This window comes from Pan paniscus, chromosome 11 (assembly GCF_029289425.2).
Source record: "Pan paniscus chromosome 11, NHGRI_mPanPan1-v2.0_pri, whole genome shotgun sequence".
Lineage (NCBI taxonomy): Eukaryota > Metazoa > Chordata > Mammalia > Primates > Hominidae > Pan > Pan paniscus.
In genome coordinates, this window is record NC_073260.2 from 88,219,717 (window position 1) to 88,241,846 (window position 22,130).

General features: G+C 38.9%; 1 protein-coding gene across 17 annotated transcripts in view; it reads left to right on the forward strand.

Annotated features, from left to right (window-relative positions):
* RNF38 (ring finger protein 38) overlaps positions 1–22,130 on the forward strand; it is a 150,647-nt gene that overhangs the window by 116,336 nt on the left and 12,181 nt on the right. For all 17 annotated transcript variants that reach the window (XM_055092038.2, XM_055092039.2, XM_034967425.3 and 14 more), the window contains 6 exons: positions 2,067–2,280; positions 12,551–12,718; positions 14,017–14,187; positions 17,458–17,619; positions 17,941–18,047; positions 19,573–19,657. In XM_055092038.2, the coding sequence (XP_054948013.1) occupies positions 2,067–2,280; positions 12,551–12,718; positions 14,017–14,187; positions 17,458–17,619; positions 17,941–18,047; positions 19,573–19,657 (907 nt within the window). The remainder of the gene's footprint in view (positions 1–2,066; positions 2,281–12,550; positions 12,719–14,016; positions 14,188–17,457; positions 17,620–17,940; positions 18,048–19,572; positions 19,658–22,130) is intronic.

Here is a 22,130-nt window from a genome sequence, read left to right on the forward strand (position 1 = left end):
CGGGCCACTGCACTCCAGCCTGGGAGACAGGGCGAGACTCTGTCTCAAAAAAAAAAAAAAGAAAAAGTGAGTTCATTCTGGAAGATCAAGTGGAGGAAATTTCCCAGAATGTAGTGTAACGGGGCAAAATAAAAAATGTGGAAAAGTAAATTAAAAATGTATGAACACGGAGTCATAAGTTCTAAATGTCTACTAATATTTCCAGAAGAAGACAATACGAGAAAATTTTAAAAGAAATAATGTAGGCCAGGTGCGGTGGCTCCCACCTATAATCCCAGTACTCTGGGAGGCTGAGGCAGGCAGATCACCTGAGGTCAGGAGTTCGAGACCAGCTTGGCCAACATGGTGAAACTCTGTTTTTACTAAAAATACAAAAAAAAAAATTAACCAGGCTTGGTGGTGGACATCTGTAATCCCAGCTACTTGGGAGGTTGAGGCAAGAGAATCGTTTGAACCTGGGAGGCAGAGGTCGCAGTGAGCCGAGAGATCGTGCCATTGTACTCCAGCCTGGGTGACAAGAGTGAAACACCGTCTCAAAAAAAAAATAAAAAGCTTTTAGTCCTAAGGTGGAGGGCGTCTTGAATTCAATATAATACAGTAAGTAGAGTTTGAAGCAAAAATGCAAAAAGGATTGTATTAAAAATAAAGTTAGAAGAAACAATTAATGGAGCAAGAAGCTGGAGGGACAATATCAAGAGCACCTTTGCGAGTTGATCTCATAAAGGAATGTCCCTTGTTCTCTTAAGATTGGAGAATTAGGAGTAAGAAGAAACAGATTTAGAGGAACAGAGTGGGAAGATTAAGGAAAAAGTGACCATAAAGAAAGTTGCTAAAATGACACTTGGAGTTCTTCCTAGAAGGGAGATGTTTGACCTCCTTTGCCCAATGTAGAGTACAGTTTTAATGAGGCAGAGTACTTTTTCAAGTTGCTTTTGTGCTGAGCCATTGTAAAAAGCAGTTTTAGAGAAGAACAAAATGAAAGTTTAGTCACAATAAAATTTTTATTAAACTATGTCGATGACTAGTACATGGAGAGTAAATGTGGGTTGCTTCAATAAGCAAATTCTCTCTCTCTCTCTTTTTTTTAAGACATGGTCTCACTCTGTCGCCCAGGCTGGAGTGCAGTGGCGTGATCTCAGCTCACTACAGTCTCGGCCTTCCAGGCTTTAGGTGATTCTCCCACTTCAGCCTCCCAGGTAGCTGGGACTATAGGTGCACACCACCACGCCCGGCTAATTTTTTGTATTTTGGGGTAGAAACAGGGTTTCACCATGTTTCCCAGTCTGGTCTCGAACTCCTGGGCTCAAGGGATCCACCTGCCTCAGCTTCCCAAAGTGCTAGGATTACAGGCATGAGCCACTGCACCTGGCCCAACAAGCAAATTCTAATTTAAAATTCTATGTAAGTATATATACCTTGTGTGCACCCATAAAAATTAAAAGTTAAAAATTTTATACATTCTTGGAATATTTATGTTGATACTATCAATCATATTCTCAATCATATTCATCGCGTGTTTACCCAGTTTCTATTTGCAGTTGTCAGCAAATTATATGTTCTTTGGTTATTTCATGTTTTCTCATTTTTTAAAAGTGTCATTTTGGCCACATAGGAACTATGTCTTATGTATGTGTTAGCTAAATAGACAAAAAGGTGCCTATTAGGTATATGAGGAACACTGACAAGGTATCTACAGATTAAAGTTCGTTTTATTATAATATTTAAAAAGGGAGAAAATGGTAGGTTAAATTATATGAAATTGTTGCTATTAGACTATTTTTTACTTATAAAAAGGGCAATTTCATATGATTCAAGAAGAAATTGTAGCTGTTGATTTCTAAATACTTTCAGAGATGAATACCAATACTGTTTGCTTTCATTATTGTATAAAACATATACCTTGTATTTAAATTTGTAAGTTTTTAGAGCTGATGGGGAATTTTAGCAGTTATTTAATAATAAAGCTTACCTTAGCATATACTATTGATAGATATCAAAGAAAGACAATACAGAATCCTGATGGATCACAATAAGCATAATGACTTTCTTTTTGATATTTATTACAGTCCTCCTGTCAGGCGCCAGAGAGGAAGAAGGGATCGTCTGTCTCGACATAATTCCATTAGTCAAGATGAAAACTATCACCATCTCCCTTATGCACAGCAGCAAGCAATAGAGGAGCCTCGAGCCTTCCACCCTCCGAATGTATCTCCCCGTCTGCTACATCCTGCTGCTCATCCACCCCAGCAGAATGCAGTCATGGTTGACATACATGATCAGGTACAATAACAGAATGTCTTGGAAATACAGAAGCTGAAATTTTGTGGCAGTTTGAGATTTTTTTTTTTTGGCTTTTTGTTGCAAATTTCTTTTAGTTTTACCTAAAATGAAGTTATTTAAGTTACTCATTCCTTTTAAGAATTGAGATTTAAATTCTACACAGCTTCCATAGAAGAAAGTTGAACTTAAAAAATTAGTATCGGCCCAGCACGGTGGCTCATGCCTGTAATCCCAGCACTTTGGGAGGCTGAGGCAGGCACATCACTTGAGCTTAGGCATTCGAGACAAGCCTAACACAGTGAAACCCCGTCTCTACTAAAAGTACGAAAATTAGCTGGATGTGGTGGTACATGTTTATGATCCCAGTTGATGCAGAAGAATCACTTGAACTCAGGAGGTGGAGGTTGCAGTGAGTCAAGATCGCACCACTGCACTGGGTGGCAGAACAAGACTTCGTCTCAAAAAATTAAAAAAAAGGATCAAGGTTATGAAAGCTTAGAATGAATTCATGTATGCTTGATTTGAAATTATTGATTTAAGATTAGTAGGAAATAGCAGACAACTGATGGTTTGAGTACATATTCCTGTTTCCTAGTTTCTTCTGGAATAATTCAATAATTTGACTTTTTTTTTTTGGAATAACCTATTTTAATATACCTAGTGATGTATTAAAAGAATAACGTAATATTGAACCCGTCCTGCATGGGTTCAATATTAGGAAATCTTTCAAGATAATTGGTTTTATCAACAATATAAAGGAAAAATATTAATAGGCGCAAGAAATATAAAATCTAGCCATCATTTCTTATTAGAAGGTCTTAAAGTGTAAAAAGGAAGGACTTTAATTTTCAATACATGGTAGGAAGGCTTATTGATAGCATTCCTTTTGCTTGAGGACAACCGAGCGTGCTAGATAAAATACTCTTAAGTATCCTGAAAGCATCAAAAGAGCTAATAGAAGAAATCAAAACTAAGGGAAAGTGGGGTGCTAGTTCTGTCCTTAAGGCATTTGTTCATTTGAGCAAACCTGAACTTTAATTTTGAGTCTGTCAGGAGGCAAAGGGGACAAAAATCAAAGACTATTTAAGGAGTCACTTTCTATATAGGAGACCCTTCCTGCGTAAAATACCAGGCACCTTAAGTCACTGTATACCCAGAATACAGGGATATCTGGTCACTAGGATAAGACTGAGCAGAAGTAAATTTGCAGCCCAAATTCACATCACTCTGGGAAGTTAGTGAAAATTCATTTAAAGTAATGGGTATCTCAGGGGCCTAGAAAGCAGAGGCAATTTCTCCCTGAAAGAAGGAACCTTCATTTTGGTTCTCAATTCCCCCAGTAATTTTTCAAGAACAGCAAGCAGTAAATAAAGTTAACTCGGTACATGACTTAAAAAGGGCTATAATTGAAAACCAATAGAAACAGACCTACAGTGAATTCACCTACTTCAAACATGCTTAAAGGTGAAACTTTGAACACTTTCCTGCTACCTGGAATAAACCAGGATGCTGACTATTACCACATCTATTCAGTAGGCCAAGCCAGCAGAAAAGACAAGAAGAAAAAAGTTTAAGAATAGGAAAAGAACAGGTAACACCATCAATATTTGCAGTCAAACTGATTATATTGATAGAAGATCCTGAAGCATCTTAGGTAATTGTTAGAACTAAGAATTGAACAGATTGAAATGTTACAAAAATGAATATACAATAATCAGTATGTTTTTTTAATACCAGAATCAAACAGAACATGAACAACTTTTTAAAAGATACATTAACACTGAACAACCCAGACATACTAATCAGTTGCAATATGTAAAGCTTTTTTTTTTATTCTGTTTGAGACGAAAGGGAAAAAAGTCTAATAAAATCATTTATTTTTATTTGATGACATAATTGGAATTTTGAACGTGACTGCATGTTTGATTTTAAATAACTTTCCTTTAAAAATATAATAATGCTATTGTGGTTAATTAAGTGTTCTTATTTTTTAGAAATGCATACTAAAAATTTTTTTTAAATGATAGGGTCCTGGGATTTGCTTCAACAAAACACATGAAACAAAGCAGTATATTCAGGTGGATTGGCTATGGTTTAATGGTTTGAGGGCTGGGCGGTGGATATGGGGGTTTATCCTACTGTTTTTGAACATATTTGAAATTCTCTGTAATAAAAATTCAAAGAAAAAATACCACTGAAAAAATCATAGTAATACTAAAGAAGTTAACTATCAGTCTTGGGCAGGCACAGTGGCTCGTGCCTGTAATCCCAGCACTTTGGGAGGCCAAAGGCGGGTGGATCACAAGGTCAGGAGTTTGAGACCAGCCTGGCCAATATGGTGAAACCCCGTCTCTACTAAAAATACAAAAATTAGCTGGGCATGGTGGCGCGCACCTGTAGTCCCAGCTGTTCGAGAGGCTGAGGCAGGAGAATTGCTTGAACCCGGGAGGTGGAGGTTGCAGTGAGGCAAGATTGCACCACTGCACTCTAGTCTGGGCGACAGAGCAAGGCTCCGTCTCAAAAAAAAAAAAAAAAAGTATCAGTCTTAACAAAAGTGGTTTAAAACCACTGTGTAGAATACCAAAGCATTATTGAGAGAGTTTAAAGAAAACTTATTTATTTTTTGAGACAGAGTTTCGCTCTTCTTGCCCAGGATGGAGTGCAGTGCAATGGTGAGATCTTGGCTCACTGCAACTTCCACCTTTCCATTTCAAAGGATTCTCCTGCCTCAGCCTCCTGAGTAGCTGGGATTACAGGCACCTGCCACCATGCCTGGCTGATTTTTTGTATTTTTAGTAGAGGTGGGGTTTCACCATGTTGGCCAGGCTAGTAGTCTCAAACTCCTGGCCACGGGTGTTCTGCCTGCCTCAGTCTCCCAAAGTGCTGGGATTACAGGTGTGAGCCACCGTGCCTGACCACAGGAAAACTTACTTAAATGAGAGATTTGACTCGAAAGATCCCGTTTTTTTAAGGCTCTTAGTTCTTAAAAGCGGCACATAATAGAATTAGTATAATCCCAAATAAATTTTCAGTAGATTTTTGGTGTAACTTGAGAAGATGATTCTGTCATTTTTAGTGACAATTTAAAAGACCTGAAATTGTCTACAGCCATAGAAAGTGAACTACTGATAGTTGTTTCTGTAAAGTTTTATTGGAACACAACCACACCTATTTGTTCATCTGTATCGTCTTTGGCTACTTTGTGCAGAGACCATGGCCCACAAACCTCTAAAACATTCACTTTCTAGCTCTTTAAGAAATAATTGGCCCACTGACACCCTGGTCTGACACCCTGGTCTTAAGGTCTAGACCAATTATTTCTCAAGAGTATTAGCTGAATCAGCTGAGCAGCAGCAGCATCACCTAGATATTTGTTAGAACTGCAGATTTGCAGACTGTACACTAGACTTACTGAATCAGGATCTGTGGGTGTGGGACTCAGCAATCTAGTTTACCATGCCCTCCAGGTGATTCTAATGCACATTGTAATTAGAGAACCACTGTTCTAGTCATGAAAGAACAGGTGGGCAAAGTAGCTTCTCCAGTTACTAGGCATTATTATAAAACTATGGTAATAAAGACATTTATGCCAGCATAGCCAAATAAGCTAATGAAATAGAATATAAAATCTAGAAGCCAACACATTTTCTGTGAATATGGTCATATGCTACATAATAACGTTTGACCAGCAGACCACATATACAACAGTGGTCTCGTAAGTTTATAATACCATATTTTTACTATATCTTTTTTGTGTTTAGATACACAAATACAGGGGTTAGAGGTACCAACCCTCTACACTGTTGAAAATACACATATAATGGTTGACTCCCTCAAAAACTAATAGACTAATGTTGACCAATAACATAGTTAATACATATTTAGTATATTATATACTGTATTCTTATAATGTAAGCTAGAGAAAGTGTGATTAAAAAAATCATAAAATACATTAAGTTGATCATCATAAAGGTCTTCATCCCTGTGGTTTTCACGTGGGGTAGGCTGAGGAAGAGGAGGAGGAGTTGGTCTTGCTGTCTCTGGTGGAGGAGAGGCAGGCACACTTTATGCAACTTTTATTGAAATGTGGGCAGGGCACGGTGGCTCATGCCTGTAATCCTAGCACTTTGGGAGGCTGAGGTGGGCAGATCCCTTGAGGTCAAGAGTTCGAGCCAGCCTAGCCAACATGGTGACACCCCATCTCTACTAAAAACACGAAAGTTAGCCAGACGTGGTGGCGGGTGCCTATCCCAGGTACTCGGGAGTCTGAGGCAGGTGAAATGCTTGAACCCAGGAGGTGGAGGTGGCAGTGAGCGAGATTGCACCTCCAAAAAAAAAAAAAAAAAAAAAAATCTGCGTATAAGTAGACCCATGCAGTTCAAACTCATGTTGTTCAAGGGCTAACTGTACTTCCCTTGTGTTATAATTACCTACAGGGTTTAGTATAGCAACAGCAACATGCTGTACAGGTTTGTAGCCTAGGGGCAATAGGCTATAACATATAAGCCTAGGTGTGTAGTAGGCTCTCTGCCATCTTGGTTTGTATAAGTACACTCTATGATGTTAGTACAACAATGAAATCACCTAATGACACATTTCTCAGAATGTATCTCCATCGTTAAGCCACGCATGAGTATATATACATGGCATATGACTTGATGAATGTAGGTGAGTTGGAACAAGACAGAATTGCTAATAAGTGGTTCTGGGACAGTTGGGTGACCAAATGAAAACATGACATTTCGAGGGCCAAAATTAAAAAGACTGACAATTCTATTGCTAGTGGAAGTAAAAAGTAGCATGATCTTTTGGAAACCTGTTGGTCAGTTTCTAATCATGTCAAACATACACCTACCCAGTAATCCAGCAATTCCATTCTTAGTGTAATCAAGAGAATTGAGTGCATATGTCCACACAAAAAAATTTCTACAGGATTGTTTATAGTGGCTTTCTATGTCTGTTTTTTGGAAAGGTTTGTATTCGTCAAAAGTTCTCACTGTGGTGCTCCACTGTAGTCCCATCAACTTAGGAGGCGGAGGCTGGAGGATCCCTTGAGCCCAAGTGATTGTGCCATTGCACTCTAGCCTGGGTGACAGAGTGAGACCCCCATCTCATAGATAGATACATAGGTAGATAAGGATGGATGGATGGATGGATGGATGATAGAGCAAGACCCCCGTCTCATAGACTGAAACAATTAATCACCGTGAAGACAGCGAAAAGGTATTTAACCAACAAAAGACTAGGTTGGGGTTCAAGCTTCAGTGGTACAACCATAAAGAAAAACAGATTAGGGCCGGGTGTGGTGCCTCACACCTGTAATCCCAGCACTTTGGGAGGCCGAGGCGGACGGATCACGAGGTCAGGAGATCGAGACCATCCTGGCCAACATGGTGAAACCCCGTCTGTACTAAAAATACAAAAATTAGCTGGGTGTGGTGATGCACGCCTATAGTCCCAGCTACTCGGAAGGCTGAGGCCGGAGAATGGCTTGAACCCAGGACGTGGAGGTTGCAGTGAGCCAAGATTGCCTGGTGACAGAGCAAGACTCTGTCTCAAAAGAAAAAAAAAAATGGTTACCAGAAAAATCAGGATAGTGATTCCTTTGATAACTGGGATCAAAGAGTGGCTGTGAGATCATTTTGACCAGGAAAGGGTCCTTGAGGGGGGGTCGTTGGGGGATTTTGGCCATGTTCTGTTTATTGACCTACGTGATGGTTACATGAGTGTTCATCTGATGATTTTTTTTTTTTGTAGTCTTGATGTTCGTGCTTTATGTACTTTGGTACTTTGCTTGTATTTTACAAAGTATTTTACAATGAAGTTTCTGAAAAGAAATATGAAACTCCTTCTCCCCCCTCCCCCGAGACGGAGTTTTGCTCTTGTTGCCTAGGGTGGAGTGCAATGGCTCGATCTTGGCTCACTGCAACCTCCGCCTCCTGGATTCAAGCCATTCTCCTGCCTCAGCCTCCCGAGTAGCTGGGATTATAGGTGCCCACCACCACACCCAGCTAATTGTTTGTATTTTTAGTAGAGACGGGGTTTCACTGTTGACCAGGCTGGTCTCAAACTCCTGACCTCAGGCGATCCACCCACCTCGGCCTCCCAAAGTGATGGGATTACAAGCGTGAGCCAATGCACCCGGCCCTATTCATTGATTTTAAAATGTACTATTTCCATATTTTAACATCTCTGAATTTGGGATGGATGCTTCTCACAATTGATGGCATCTTAATCTTGGTGTCAGCCAAGCAGTAGTTGTAACACAGTCTTCATTGCTTGTGCTGTGCATCATATGTCTTGCAGTTAACCCATAGGGATTAAGTGGTAGTGTTTAGGGGGTGTGGCAGGAGGTGAGTTCAACATAAACCTCCAAGCAGGAGTCAAAAGTAGACAAGCTCTATATAAATTACACCCCTGACTTAAGAATCTAGCATCAAGTAGCTTTTGTTTCTTTTATGGATAGTTTTAAGAAACGCTGCATCACCAACTCCCTTGATGGCACTGAACCTTTTGTGGGAAAACCAGACAATGACACTGAAATTAAAAGTGATTCACCAGAGTCAGACTCTGAAAGTGAAGAACTATTAGAACTAACTACTTTATTTCACTTCTATTTTCCTTTTTTGAATGCTCAAGTGTTGTATGATCTCATTTAAAGTGCTTCTAATAAATATATAAAATTTATAAGTGACCAAGCGTTAATGTTAGTTAAACAGAAGTATTTTTCTTAGTATGGGGAAAAAATGGCTATACAATCTGGCCGGACGTGGTGGCTCACGTCTATAATCCCAGCACTTTGGGAGGCCGAGGCGGGCGGATCACGAGGTCAGGAGATCGAGACCATCCTGGCTAACACGGTGAAACCCCGTCTCTACTAAAAAATACAGAAAAAATTAGCTGGGCGTGGTGGCAGGCACCTGTAGTCCCAGCTACTCGGGAGGCTGAGGCAGGAGAGTGGTGTGATCCCAGGAGGCAGAGGTTGCAGTGAGCTGAGATCACGCCACTGCACTCCAGTAAAACAGAAGTATTTTTCTTAGTATGGGGAAAAAATGACTATACAATCTGATGTCTTGGATTCAGCAAAATATGGTACTTGGCCAAGCGCGGTGGTTCATGCCTGTAATCCCTGCACTTTGGGAGGCTGAAGTGGGCGGATCACATGAGCTCAAAAGTTGGAGAACAGCCTGGGCAACACAGTGAAACCCTGTCTCTACAAAAATAATAATACAAAAATTAACTGGGTGTGGTCGCATGCACTTGTAGTCCCAGCTACTTGGGAGGCTGTGGTGGGAGGATCACCTGAGCCCCAGGAGATTGAGGCTATGGTGAGCCGTGATGGCACCACTGCACTCCATTGTTGGCAATATATCAAGACTCTGTCTCAAAAAAATGTGTGTGCAGTTGGTCGGGGTAGTGGGGTGGTATTTGTGACAAAGGCTGTTTATTAGAAATCAATAGTTTTATTGGTAAAATTCATACTTTTCCATTAAAATCAGATATAGGATATAGGTACTTATACACATTATTTTTGAAGGTTCTAGTTTGCTAACACAAAAAGATGATAGTTGGGTTGAACCTTATTCAGGTTGGACACCCCTAATTTGAGTATCTGAAATGCTCTAAAATCTAACTTTTTGAGCACCGGCTCAACCTCAAAGGAAATGTTTATTTTAAGCATTTTGGATTTCAGATTTTGGGATTAGAGATGCCGAATTGGTAAGTATAATGCAGATTTTCTAAAATTCCAAAAAATCCAAAATGCTTCTGTTCCCATGCATTTCAGATAAGGGATGCTCATCCTGTAGTTGTATACCTAGGAAAGGAGATTCTAAGTTTTTTAAAAATACCAGAATTTAAAAGTTGGGTAAGGTTGATATATTCAAGATAATATAGATAAAAATTATCTTCGTACTAACACTAACCGCTTTGACATGCAAATAGAGAAAAATAACCTCTTGTCATTATAACAGAACCACAGTGTGAGGAACAAATTTAATAATAAACTTTGAGAAATAAATTTAATAATCTTTTTGAAGAAAACTAATTTTTTTTTCAATCCTGTATTATGGGGCTGAAGGAAGACTTAATTTCTTCTTGAAAGACAGAACCGTGATATTCAACATAATGGCATAATGTTTCTGGGTATAAAAAGTCTTAATATAGGTCAGGCACAGTGGCTCACGCCTATAATCCTAACACTTTGGGAGGCTGAGGCAGGCAGATCATCTGAGTTCAGGAGTTCAAGACCAGACTGGCCAAAATGGTGAAACCCTGTCTCTAATTTTAAAAAAAAAAGCCAGGTGTAGTGGCACACGCCTATAGTCCCAGCTACTCGGGGCGGGGCTAAGGTAGGAGAATTGCTTGAAACCAGGAGGCGGTGGTTGCAGTGAGCCAAGATTGTGCCATTGCACTCCAGCCTGGGCGACAAGGCTGGAGCCTGGGCGACACTCCATCTCAAAAAAAAAAAAAAAATCTTAATATAAAATTCAGTCCTTTGTAAAATAACACATTTAGTACAATCTTAATACTAATGGGTTTTGGAAGTGAATAAAATTGATTTTGTACGTAAGAATAACTGTGTGACAATGCCAAAAAATGAAAAGATGTATGGTGAGAAGAATTTCTTACCAGATGCTAACTCTTCCAGTAAGATACTGTAATTAAAGCAGCATGAAATCCAGGAATGTGTGCGTACTTAATGAATTTTTAAAAAGATGGTATTTCACTGTAGAGGCAAGAAGATGGTTTAATAAATGGAGCAAGTATAATTGTCCATGTGCAAGCAAAATTAGAGCCCTACTTTATAAACAAAAATAAGTCTTTTGGAATACGAAAAACTAAAGAATTAGGAAATACAGGAATATATGTTTATAACCTCATCAGTAAAGGAAACCCCAAAGCTACACTCTGGCTACATTTAAAAAAAAAATCACAAAAGACAAAAATATGCCATTAAATAAAGGATCTCATCAAAAGATAAAACATAGACTAGGAAAATATTTTCATTACACACAACAAGCAATAGATTCATATACCTCTTAAATAAAAAAATTACAAATGATTATGACAACCTAGAAGATCGATGGGGCCAGGTGCAGTGGCTCACACCTGTAATCCCAGCACTTTGGGAGGCCAAGGCGGAAGCCTTGGCCTCAGATGAAATTAAGTCTTCCTTCAGCCCCATAAGACAGGATTGGAAAAAAAATTAGTTTTCTTGTCGCCCAGGCTGGAGTGCAATGGCGCGATCTCAGCTCACTGCAACCTCCACCTCCCAGGTTCAAGTGATTCTCCTGCCTCAGCCTCCCAAGTAGCTGGGATTACAGGCACCCGCCACCACTCCCAGCTAATTTTTTGTATTTTTAGTAGAGACGGGTTTTCACCATGTTGGCCAGGCTGGTCTCATCCTCCTGTCCTCCAGCGATCTGCCCACCTCGGCCTCCCAAAGTGTTGGAACTACAGGCATGAGCCACCGTGCCTGGCCAAACTAATATCATATTTTTTCAGTTGTGTTTATATTGGCAAAAGAGTTGAAAACAATTTGAACATGTGTTGATACACCATATGATAGGACTGTGTTAAGCAAGTGTTTCTTAAAATATCTGGCTAGTACCAAAGAGAACAAGTTACCTTTAACTCCCTTGCATACATACCTGCAATGTAGTATTAAATGGAAAAACAAAGTTGCAGGGTAGTATGATCTCATTTCTGTTAAGAAAACAAAAATAAACGTGACATTTTATGTGTAATTGTGCTTTCATATGTTCATGGAGAAAGAGAAGAAGGATATGTTATCAGCATCGTTTGCCTCTGGGTGGCAGGTAGGATGGGAATAAGATTGGCTAGGCAGGAAATGAGATTTCGTTTTTTTTTTAAATATACTTTACATTGTTTCACTAGTTGTAATTAAAATTTGTTTTGAATGTGACCAAATAATGGAAGATACAAGCTTTAATGATTCCAGTTCTTTTTATTCTGCCTTATAGGACAGGCTAGAAGAGTTAATATAGTAATCCATTATTTCCCTGGGCTTTTCAAGTCATTTGAGGGAGGAGTTTAGCCCCAGTTTTGTGGAAATAGTATATACTCTTGAAATAGTCAACTCTCCCATACAAAGACAATGAATATTCTGGTCGAAACTATTGGAGAGTACATTGTGAAAATCCGTGTAGCTGAGAGAGGAGCCAATAAATGACCAAATGTTGATTTTGAATAGTTAACATTTTACCTAAACAGCTAAAGTTTGTTCATTTGTTTTTTTCCTTTAAAGCTCCATCAAGGAACAGTCCCTGTTTCTTACACAGTAACAACAGTGGCACCACATGGGATTCCACTCTGCACAGGCCAGCACATCCCTGCTTGTAGTACACAGCAGGTCCCAGGATGCTCTGTGGTTTTCAGTGGACAGCACCTCCCTGTCTGTAGTGTGCCTCCTCCAGTAAGTCTCTATCTTTGTTTTCATTAGATATTACTATTAAGCACACCAGCCTGAATTTGATTTTGTAACTTCCTGACTCTTACCCTCTTTAGAGGGGCTAACTGCATTATATAAGCAAACAAAATTTAAGAGACTGTCTTTGTAGTTTCACTTTCAAGTAAAAAGGCCAATTTTATTGCAATAAAAATCTCAATAATATCCTTATAGTACCCATTTAATAAAATTAGCTTTATAACCGGATATATTTTTACATTAATTAACTTATACATATTTGGATATCCTGAGGGTCAAACCATGTTTTCTCATATGTCAACACCGTTTATAATTAAAGCCAATGAAGGTCAGCCTAAGTCTCAGAGACCTTATTGTTCAACACTTAAGAGTCTCAGCACTTACTGAGTTTTAATGGGCACTTTGAGTGCTTTGTCTTATTCCTTACTATAGGAAACCTATGATGAAAGTAGCATCATCCCCCATTTTCTAGTGTCTAAATCTGAAAAGTTAAATATGACTTGCTCAGTGCCGTAGAGACAGCTAGTATAGGAGAGTAGAGATTCACACTAACTTTTTTTTTCTTGCCTCTGAAGCTTACGCTTTGTCCTTTAATCTTTAATCTCAGTTCAGCCTCCTTTCAGAAATGAGGGCGCTGTATTTAAATGATGTATCTAAGGTCAACAATGTCTTCAAAGGAAATCACAGCAAAATTTAAATGTAACTCTTAATACGTTGCTCTGAATGTGAGATTAAAGCAAATGCACACTTATACCAATACTAACTTAACAGATTAATTTACTCAGGCTTAGTGTCTCAGTAATAGAAACATTGTACCAAATTTGGGAACTAAAATACTGAGAGATTATAAGGCAATTAGTTGAGAGTTGTGCTCTTATAAAAATCCTAGGAAGAAAAAGATTTCTACAGGATTGAAAAGGGGAGTTTCTTGAAATACCGGTAGTGTTTGCTACATCTTAAACCAACTAGAGAGAGTTTCCTCTTCTTTGCAGCACTTCCCCCCCACCCCCCCACACCCGCCCCAACGCTTTTTCATAGGTGGTTAAAAGGCTCAAGGATTTCAACCAATTTATAAAAATTATATAAAATACAGAATAGTTATTAGTACCATTACTTTACTAGTAGATTAAAAAATACACTGGTATTTCATTGTTAATATAAGCTATTAAAAACATTTTCATGATTTTGGGAGAGGTGTGACAATGACAGATTTTAATCTCACTATCCTTTTAAATTAATCATATATTCTGATATTTTTAACCAAACTGTAACGGTTTCTCTTACAGATGCTTCAGGCATGTTCAGTTCAGCACTTACCAGTACCATATGCTGCATTCCCACCCCTTATTTCTAGTGATCCATTTCTTATACATCCTCCTCACCTGTCTCCCCATCATCCTCCTCATTTGCCACCACCAGGCCAGTTTGTCCCTTTCCAAACACAGCAATCACGATCGGTAGGTATCTCTACTATTATGTCAGAATGTTTAGTTTTTAACTAATTTTTAATTTTTTCAGAATGTTTAGGCCAGGTATATAACCTTAGTGGATTTAAGAACCAGACGAATGCCTAAGTTACTATGTTTAAATGGCACACTTAAACATAGTAACTTGGCCAGGTGCAGTGACTCACTCCTGTAATCCCAGCACCCTGGGAGGTCGAGGCAGGCAGATCACCTAGGGTCTGGAGTTCAAGACCAGCCTGGCCAACATGGTGAAACCCTGTCTCTACTAAAAATACAAAAATTAGCCGGGCATTGTGGCACGTGCCTGTAATTCCAGCTACTCAGGAGGATGAGAGATGAGAATTGCTTAAATCCAGGAGGCAGAGGTTGCAGTGAGCCAAGATCATGCCACTGCACTCCAGCCTGGGCGACAGAGTGAGACTCTGTCTCCAAAATAAACAAACAAACACAATAACTTAGGCATTCTTCTGGTTCTTGAATTAAAGGAATCCAAACATATACAAATTAGTATAAACGTTTACCTTAAATTTCTGGTTTCTTAAATTTTTCTAGTTATTTTAATGTCACTTGTCTAAATTTGTGTTCTATAACATCTGCAGTCCTTCAGGAAGTAAATCTGAAGAAAAGTTTTTAGTTGTATTGTTTTTTTCTTTTTATGTGGTTCTAAATTGGAAAATGAAAATATTATAAAATTATTAATACTTGTTAGAATAATATTTGTATTCATTTAGGCAAGGAAATTAACCTTTCTGAACTTCAGTTACTTTTTCTGAAGGCCTGGTTTTTCACTATGTTGTGATGAAAAGCAGATGAGGTAGTCTGTTAACATAGTTAATTCTGTCTTGGGAGGCCTATTATTTTGGGACACTGGGAGATATAAGTACTATATAAGTACAAAGAAGGGCACAGGAAAAAAGGTCCAGTTGTTTTGATAGGCCAGGTTCAGCATCAAGACCATCAGACATTAAGGAGAAACAGGAGAGATAACCTATAGAAGTGGCTAAAGTGGAAGATTTCAGCTCTGTGGAAAGAACTTGACAGTTTATTGTAGCAGTCTTACCATTGTTTACTAAGGATTTCTATACCATGCTGGGTACCAAAGAGGCTGCTGTCCTGAAAACTGTAGAAGCAATTATGACGCAAGTTTGGCTCATCAGAAGAGGTAGAATTGCTTCTGCAAGATAATCTTTTCTTGGAAATAGGATAGGATTTGTGCCAGGTTGTTCTCTTTCTCAGCTTCCAGTATCTGGGAATTCAAGGCTAAAGCAAAATTTAGCTATCACTTGTATCTAAATTTGGAATTCTTTTAAAGGTCCAGCCACATAGCCATATCAAGACTTTGTTTTCACTAGTGTTGTCATAGTGTAAGCAATTGTGATTTCTCTCAAGCATGCATAGGCTTCCAAATTAAAGCTTAGTATTTACTTATATTTGAATAACATGTTGCTGTTCTGTAACTAAGGGAAGAAGTCAGACTAGCATTTAAAAATAAATGTGCCTAAGAGAATTCAGTTGAAAACATCAGCATGAAAATGTGTACACAAATGTAGTAATAGCACTATTCCTAATAGTCAAAGAGTGGACAATCCAAATGTCTATCAGCTGATAAATGGGTGACGAAAGAGCGGTATATCTATGCAATGTAATACTCACTCATAAAAAGGAGTGAAGCATTGATAAAGTCTGCGAAACAGATGAGCCTTGAAAGCATTATGTTAAGCAGAGAAGGTAGACATAGCTTCTTGCTTATTTAAATGAACTGGTTCCATTTACATGAAACGTGTAGAATAAGCAAATACATAAAAATGGAAAGCTGGGCCGTGCGCAGTGGATTACAAAGTCAGGAGATCGAGACCATCCTGGCTAACACGGTGAAACCCTGTCTCTACTAAAATCTACTAAAAATACAAAAAATTAGCCAGGTGTGGTGGCGGGCGCCCTAGCCCCAGCTACTCAGGAGGCTGAGGCAGGAGAATTGCTTGAACCCGGGAGGCAGAGGTTGCAGTGAGCCAAGATGGCGCCACTGCACTCCAGCCTGGGCAAGAAGAGCAAGACTCTGTCTCAAAAAAATAATAAGTAATGGAAAGCTGATGGCTTGGGGAAATGGGGATTGACTGATAATGGGTATACAGTTTCTTTTTGGGCTGATGAAAATGTTCTGGAATTAGATAGTGGTGATGGTTACATAACTGTTAATATACCAAAAATCCATTCAGTTGAATTCCTTTTATCATATGTCAGTTATATCTCAATGAACTGTTCTTTGTTTTCTTGTGGCTTTTGTTTTTGTTTTTGTTTGAGACAGAGTCTCCCTCTTGTTGCCCAGGCTGGAGTGCAGTGGTGTAATCTGGGCTCACTGCGACCTCTGCCTCCCAGGTTCAAGCAATTCTCCTGCCTCAGCCTCCCCAGTAGCTGGGATTACAGGCATCCACCACCATAACCAGCCAATTTTTGTATTTGTAGTAGAGACAAGGTTTTACAGTGTTGGCCAGGCTCGTCTCAAACTCCTGACTTCAGGTGATCCACTGGCCTCAGCCTCCCAAACTGCTGAGATTACAGGCGTGAGCCACCGCCCCCAGCCGAGCTGTTATTTCAAAAAAAAAAAAAAACATCTTCTGTGTGCTTTGCATAGCACTACATTGCTTCAGTGCTAACTACACACTTTTGAAGTAGGCTGTGAGCATGCCGGTTTTATAGATGACAATACTGAGGTTCAGATTAAGTAATTTATCTGAAAGTTAACATGGCTGATTGGTGACAGTACCAAGATTCTAATGTCCAGAAGCCCATAATCTTTCTGCACAGCATAATGCCTCTGTACCATATCTCATTTAGCCCTGTTTCTGATTTATAAATGCACATCCTGTTTTGTTTCATCTGTGAAAGGTTAAGTGTCTGAAAATCCTTTAGGTCAGGGTGCTATGACTGAAAAAGTAATTTTAATTTTGCTATAATTGGCTTATTCGATGACTTTTTGCCTTCTCATTTTAAGAGAAGGTTCAAATAGTAAAATAAATAGAGGATAATGGAAATGTTTAATAACATGTTTTAAACCTTGTTGAAATCAAAGTTAGGAAGATTTTACTGTAGTCTATATGTTTACTTGTATGAATTTTAGATTCATGTGAATATCAAGAGATGCATGGCCTTAAAGACATTTTGGGATTTTAAATTTGTGATTATTATAAAGCATAATCTATCTAAACACAGGAAGAATATATATATATATATATACATATATTTTTTTTCCCCCCTCCTCAGCCTCTGCAAAGGATAGAAAATGAAGTGGAACTCTTAGGAGAACATCTTCCAGTAGGAGGTTTTACTTACCCTCCATCAGCCCACCCCCCAACATTACCTCCATCAGCTCCCTTGCAGTTCTTAACACATGATCCTTTGCATCAGGAGGTGTCCTTTGGAGTAGTAAGTTTTCACAGAGTACTATGTTAATTACTTGCTTTGGCAACTTACTTGTTCTGAGTTATGTTTTAGTATAATTCACCATATTTAGAATTATATGTATTCTCGACAGCATTCAGTTGGAAAGTTGTATTTAGAAATACACTTGAGTGTGTGGTTTAAAATGGTTGCTGCATCCATTAATAAGTTAGTATTTAAGGAATATTAAAACCTTGAACAATAAAGAACTTTACTGTTTACGTCTTTTTTTAATTAGATACTTTATTTGACAGGCTATTTGTAAACGTAGAGTGATTCTAAATCTTAACATTTTTCCCCTTGCAGCCTTATCCTCCATTTATGCCTCGGAGGCTTACAGGACGTAGTAGATACCGATCCCAGCAGCCAATACCACCTCCCCCTTATCATCCCAGCTTATTGCCATATGTGTTGTAAGTTCTTTCTTATCTTAATGATTTCTGAATTTTGAAACTCTTGAGCTTCTCTTTCCTTTGTGAATGTCTTTGTGTCTATAGCTTTTGGTGTGTTAGTTATTTGTCTTTACTTAATGTTAAAGGGTGGCGTGGGAGGAGCCAGTTAAGGCTGAAAGAAAGAACAGTAACAGGAGAAATGGGGAAGGAAGAAATCTGTGAGCCAAAAAATAGGTTTAACAGATCAAGAAGCAGAAAAGGTTAAGATTTTCTGCCTCTTTTACAACTGATAACACTTACCACCAGTCTTGATTATTCGGCTTTTAGTGCTGTTTTTCTTAGGGAGAAAGGAGAAAAATTATTTATTTCTATGTCTTAGAACTACTCTATTTGGATTAAGTTGGTCTGTAACAGAAATTCCCATGGGTAGGTTTGTTGTTGTTTTTTTTTATTTGAGATGGAGTCTCGCTCATACGTCTGTGCTGGAGTGCAGTGGCACCACCTCGGCTCACTGCAAGCTCTGCCTCCCAGGTTCCAGCGATTTTCCTGCCTCGGCCTCCCAAGTAGCTGGGATTACAGGCATGGACCACCATGCCCAGCTAATTTTTGTACTTTTAGTAGAAACAGGGTTTCGCCATGTTGGCCAGGCTGGTCACGAACTCCTGACCTCAGGTGATCCGCCCATCTTACCCTCCCAAAGTGCTGGGATTACAGGTGTGAGCCACTGCGCCCTGCCAGTAATTATTTATTTCTCACATAATAAAGTCTAGAAGTAGGCAGCTCAACGATGATTCGTTAGCCCTGTGACTATGAACAATGTTAATGGCTTCCTTTATAAGATCTAAGGTGGCCTCTCAGGCTCTAGTCATATGACATTCCACCTAGCAAAAATAAAAATAGATTCCTCTGCCTACCTGCTCCTCTCAAGGATATGTCCCAGAAGTGGCACGTATAACCCCTGCCTCTGTATCACATTGGCCAGAACTTAGTCACATGTCTATAATTACTTTCTGGGAATGCTAGGAAATACAGTTTTTATACCAGAAGGCCACGTGCTTATGTTACCACACTGTGGTCATGGTTTTTCCTTCCTTCCTTCCTCTCTCTCCCTGTTTTCTCTATTTATCTTTCTATCTTAATGTCAGATATAGTATGTCTCCCAATTTGGTCTTAAAATGTTTCAGTTTTAAGGTCTTTTGCATTTCCTTATAAATTTTTTAATCAGCATGTGAGTTTTTACTTAAGTGCTTGCTGCAATCTTGGTATTGCATGGAATTTATAGATTATTTTAAGGAGAAAGTGACATCTGAATGATATTGAGTCTTCTAATCTTCTTATGTGGTATATTTCTGTTTATTCACCTTTAAGTTATCCTAGCAATATATTTGCAGTTTTTATTGTACAGTTCTTGCATATGTTTTGTTAAATTTGTCAGATTAACACTAACCATTCTTCATCCTTATAGCACTGGCCTCTGTCCTCCCTGTCCTGTTCATTGATTTAATGTACTAACATATCAATGCTAGTGTGATTGTTTTCACTGCAGATCAATGCTTCCAGTGCCACCTGCAGTGGGCCCAACTTTCAGCTTTGAATTAGATGTAGAAGATGGAGAAGTAGAAAATTACGAGGTTAGTAGATGAATTGTGAATTAATTTGGGGAATATTGTGTGCATGAAAGTATTATTCTACTTAACTCTTTAAACCACAGGTGTCCAATCTTTTGGCTTCCTGGGCCACATTGGAAGAAGAATTACTGTGTTGGGCCACACATAAGATACACTAACACTAATAGTAGCCAATAACCTTTTAAAAATTTGCAAAAAATACATCTCATTTTGTGAAACTTCATGAATTTGTGTTGGGCCACATTCAGAGCCATCCTGGGCCACATGCAAGCCATGTGTTCAACAAGCTTGATCTAAACATGTATTAGGTAAACACTTTGTGGATTTCAAGATACAAACGTCATAAAAATGTTTTAACATGTTTAAGGATATTTGAATATGTAATACCACATAGCTATGATAACAGGTAGGTAGATTGGTGCTCTATTAGAATTACGTACAATTCCAATGAGAATGCAAATGAGAAAACAGTGAATTTTGATTAGGCATGCTGAAAAGATTTTGTGGAAGCCAAAATGTTTGAGCTAGATCTTAAATAATGTACAAGCTTTTCATCTTTAAGATTTAGGCAGAGAAGGGCTAGACATTCTTGAGAATCAACAGATGGTCTGTGGTTAACGTAAAAGGGAGAAAATCGGCAGTTGATTGAAAAGCTCAATTGGTTGTCCTTCAGTGCTTGCTACAGAGTGGACATGATTTTGAATATTGTGGAGGAGGAAGGAGCCACTAAATGTTTTTGGTGCTTTATGGCATCAGTACTTGTGAAGAGTCCAAACTCTGCCACTACTGTGAAGTAATTGATGGGAGTGGTTAGAAAATGGTGACAAGGAAACCCATTTAGATGTTGTAATAGGTAAGGCAATAAATTATAAGACCATGCATGTTCTGAGCCTTAGGAACTGCGAATAGAAAGGAATACAACAGTCAACCAATTTTTGACAAGGCCCCCAAGAAAACACAATGGGGAAAGGATAACCTCTTTAAGAAATGGTGTTGGGAGGCTGAGCGCAGTGGCTCACCCTGTAATCCCAGCACTTTGGGAGGCCAAGGCGGGCAAATCACCTGAGGTCAGGAGTTCGAGGCCAGCCTGGCCAACATGGTGAAACCCCGTTTCTATAAAAATACTAAAATTAGCCAGGCGTGGTGGCGGGTGCCTGTAATCCCAGCTACTTGGGAGGCGGAGGCTGTAGTGAGCCAAGATCACACCATTGCACTCCGGGCTGAGTGACAGAGCGAGACTGTCTGAAAAAGAAAAAAGAAATGTTGTTGGGAAAACTGGATACCCACCTGCAAAAGAATGAAACTGGACCTTTACACCATACGTGAAAGTTAACTCAAAATAGATTAAAGACCTAAACTTAATACCTGAAATGATAAAAGTGCTGAAAGAAAACAGGGGAAAAGCTCCTCGATATTGGCCATGGCATTGGTTTTTTGGCCATCACACCACAAGCATAGGCAACAAAAGCTAAAATAAATAACTAGGACTACATTGAACTAAAAGGCTTCTGTACCGCAAAAGAAAGAAACAGCAAAATGAAAGGCAAACTACAGGTTGGGAGAAAATATGAAAAACATCTGATAAGGGGTTAATATTTAAAATATACAAGGAACTTATACAACTCAGTAGCAAAAAAAATGAATAACCCAATTTTAAAAAAATGGGTGGAGGACCTGAATAGACATTTCTCAAAGAAGACACAAAATGTCCAACCAGGTATATGAAAAGGTGCTCAACATTGCAATCAGGGAAATGTAAATCAAAACCACAATAAAATATCACTTCACACCTGTTAGGATGGCTGTTTTCAAAAAGTCAGTAAGTATTGGCAAGAATGTAGAGAAAAGAGAATCCTTTATTCCATGGCCTGCAGAGTGAATGTTGTGTTAGCAGGCAGGAAAACAACATTCATCTCTTTGTACATCTTCATCAGAGCACTTGAGCAGTAATATTTTGAAAGGAATCTTTTTTTCTTGAACAAGTCTCAAGTTGTCTTAAAATGTTCCATAAACCATACTGTAAACAGACATTTTGTCATCCAGGCTTTATTATTGGGCAGTGTAGATTTAGCATAATTTCTTAAGGGCCCACAGAATGGCAGATGATTATTGGCTTCAGCCTACAGTCACCAGCTGTGTTATCCCCCCAAAAAGAGTCAGCCTGTTCTTTGAAGCCAGGCACTGCCGCCTTTTCTTTCTAGCTATGAAAATCTTAGATGGCATCCTCTTCCAATATAGGGCTGTTCCGTCTACATTGAAAATCCATTGTTTAGTGTATTCACTTTCATCAATGATTTTAGATAGAGCTTCTGGGTAACTTGCTACAGCTTCTATATCAGCATTTCCAGCATCACCTTGCACTTCATTGTTATACAGATGGCTTCTTTCCTTATACTTGATGAACCAGCCTCTGCTAGCTTCCAACTTTTCTTCGCAGCTTCCTCACCTCTCTCAACATTGATAGAATTAAAGGACC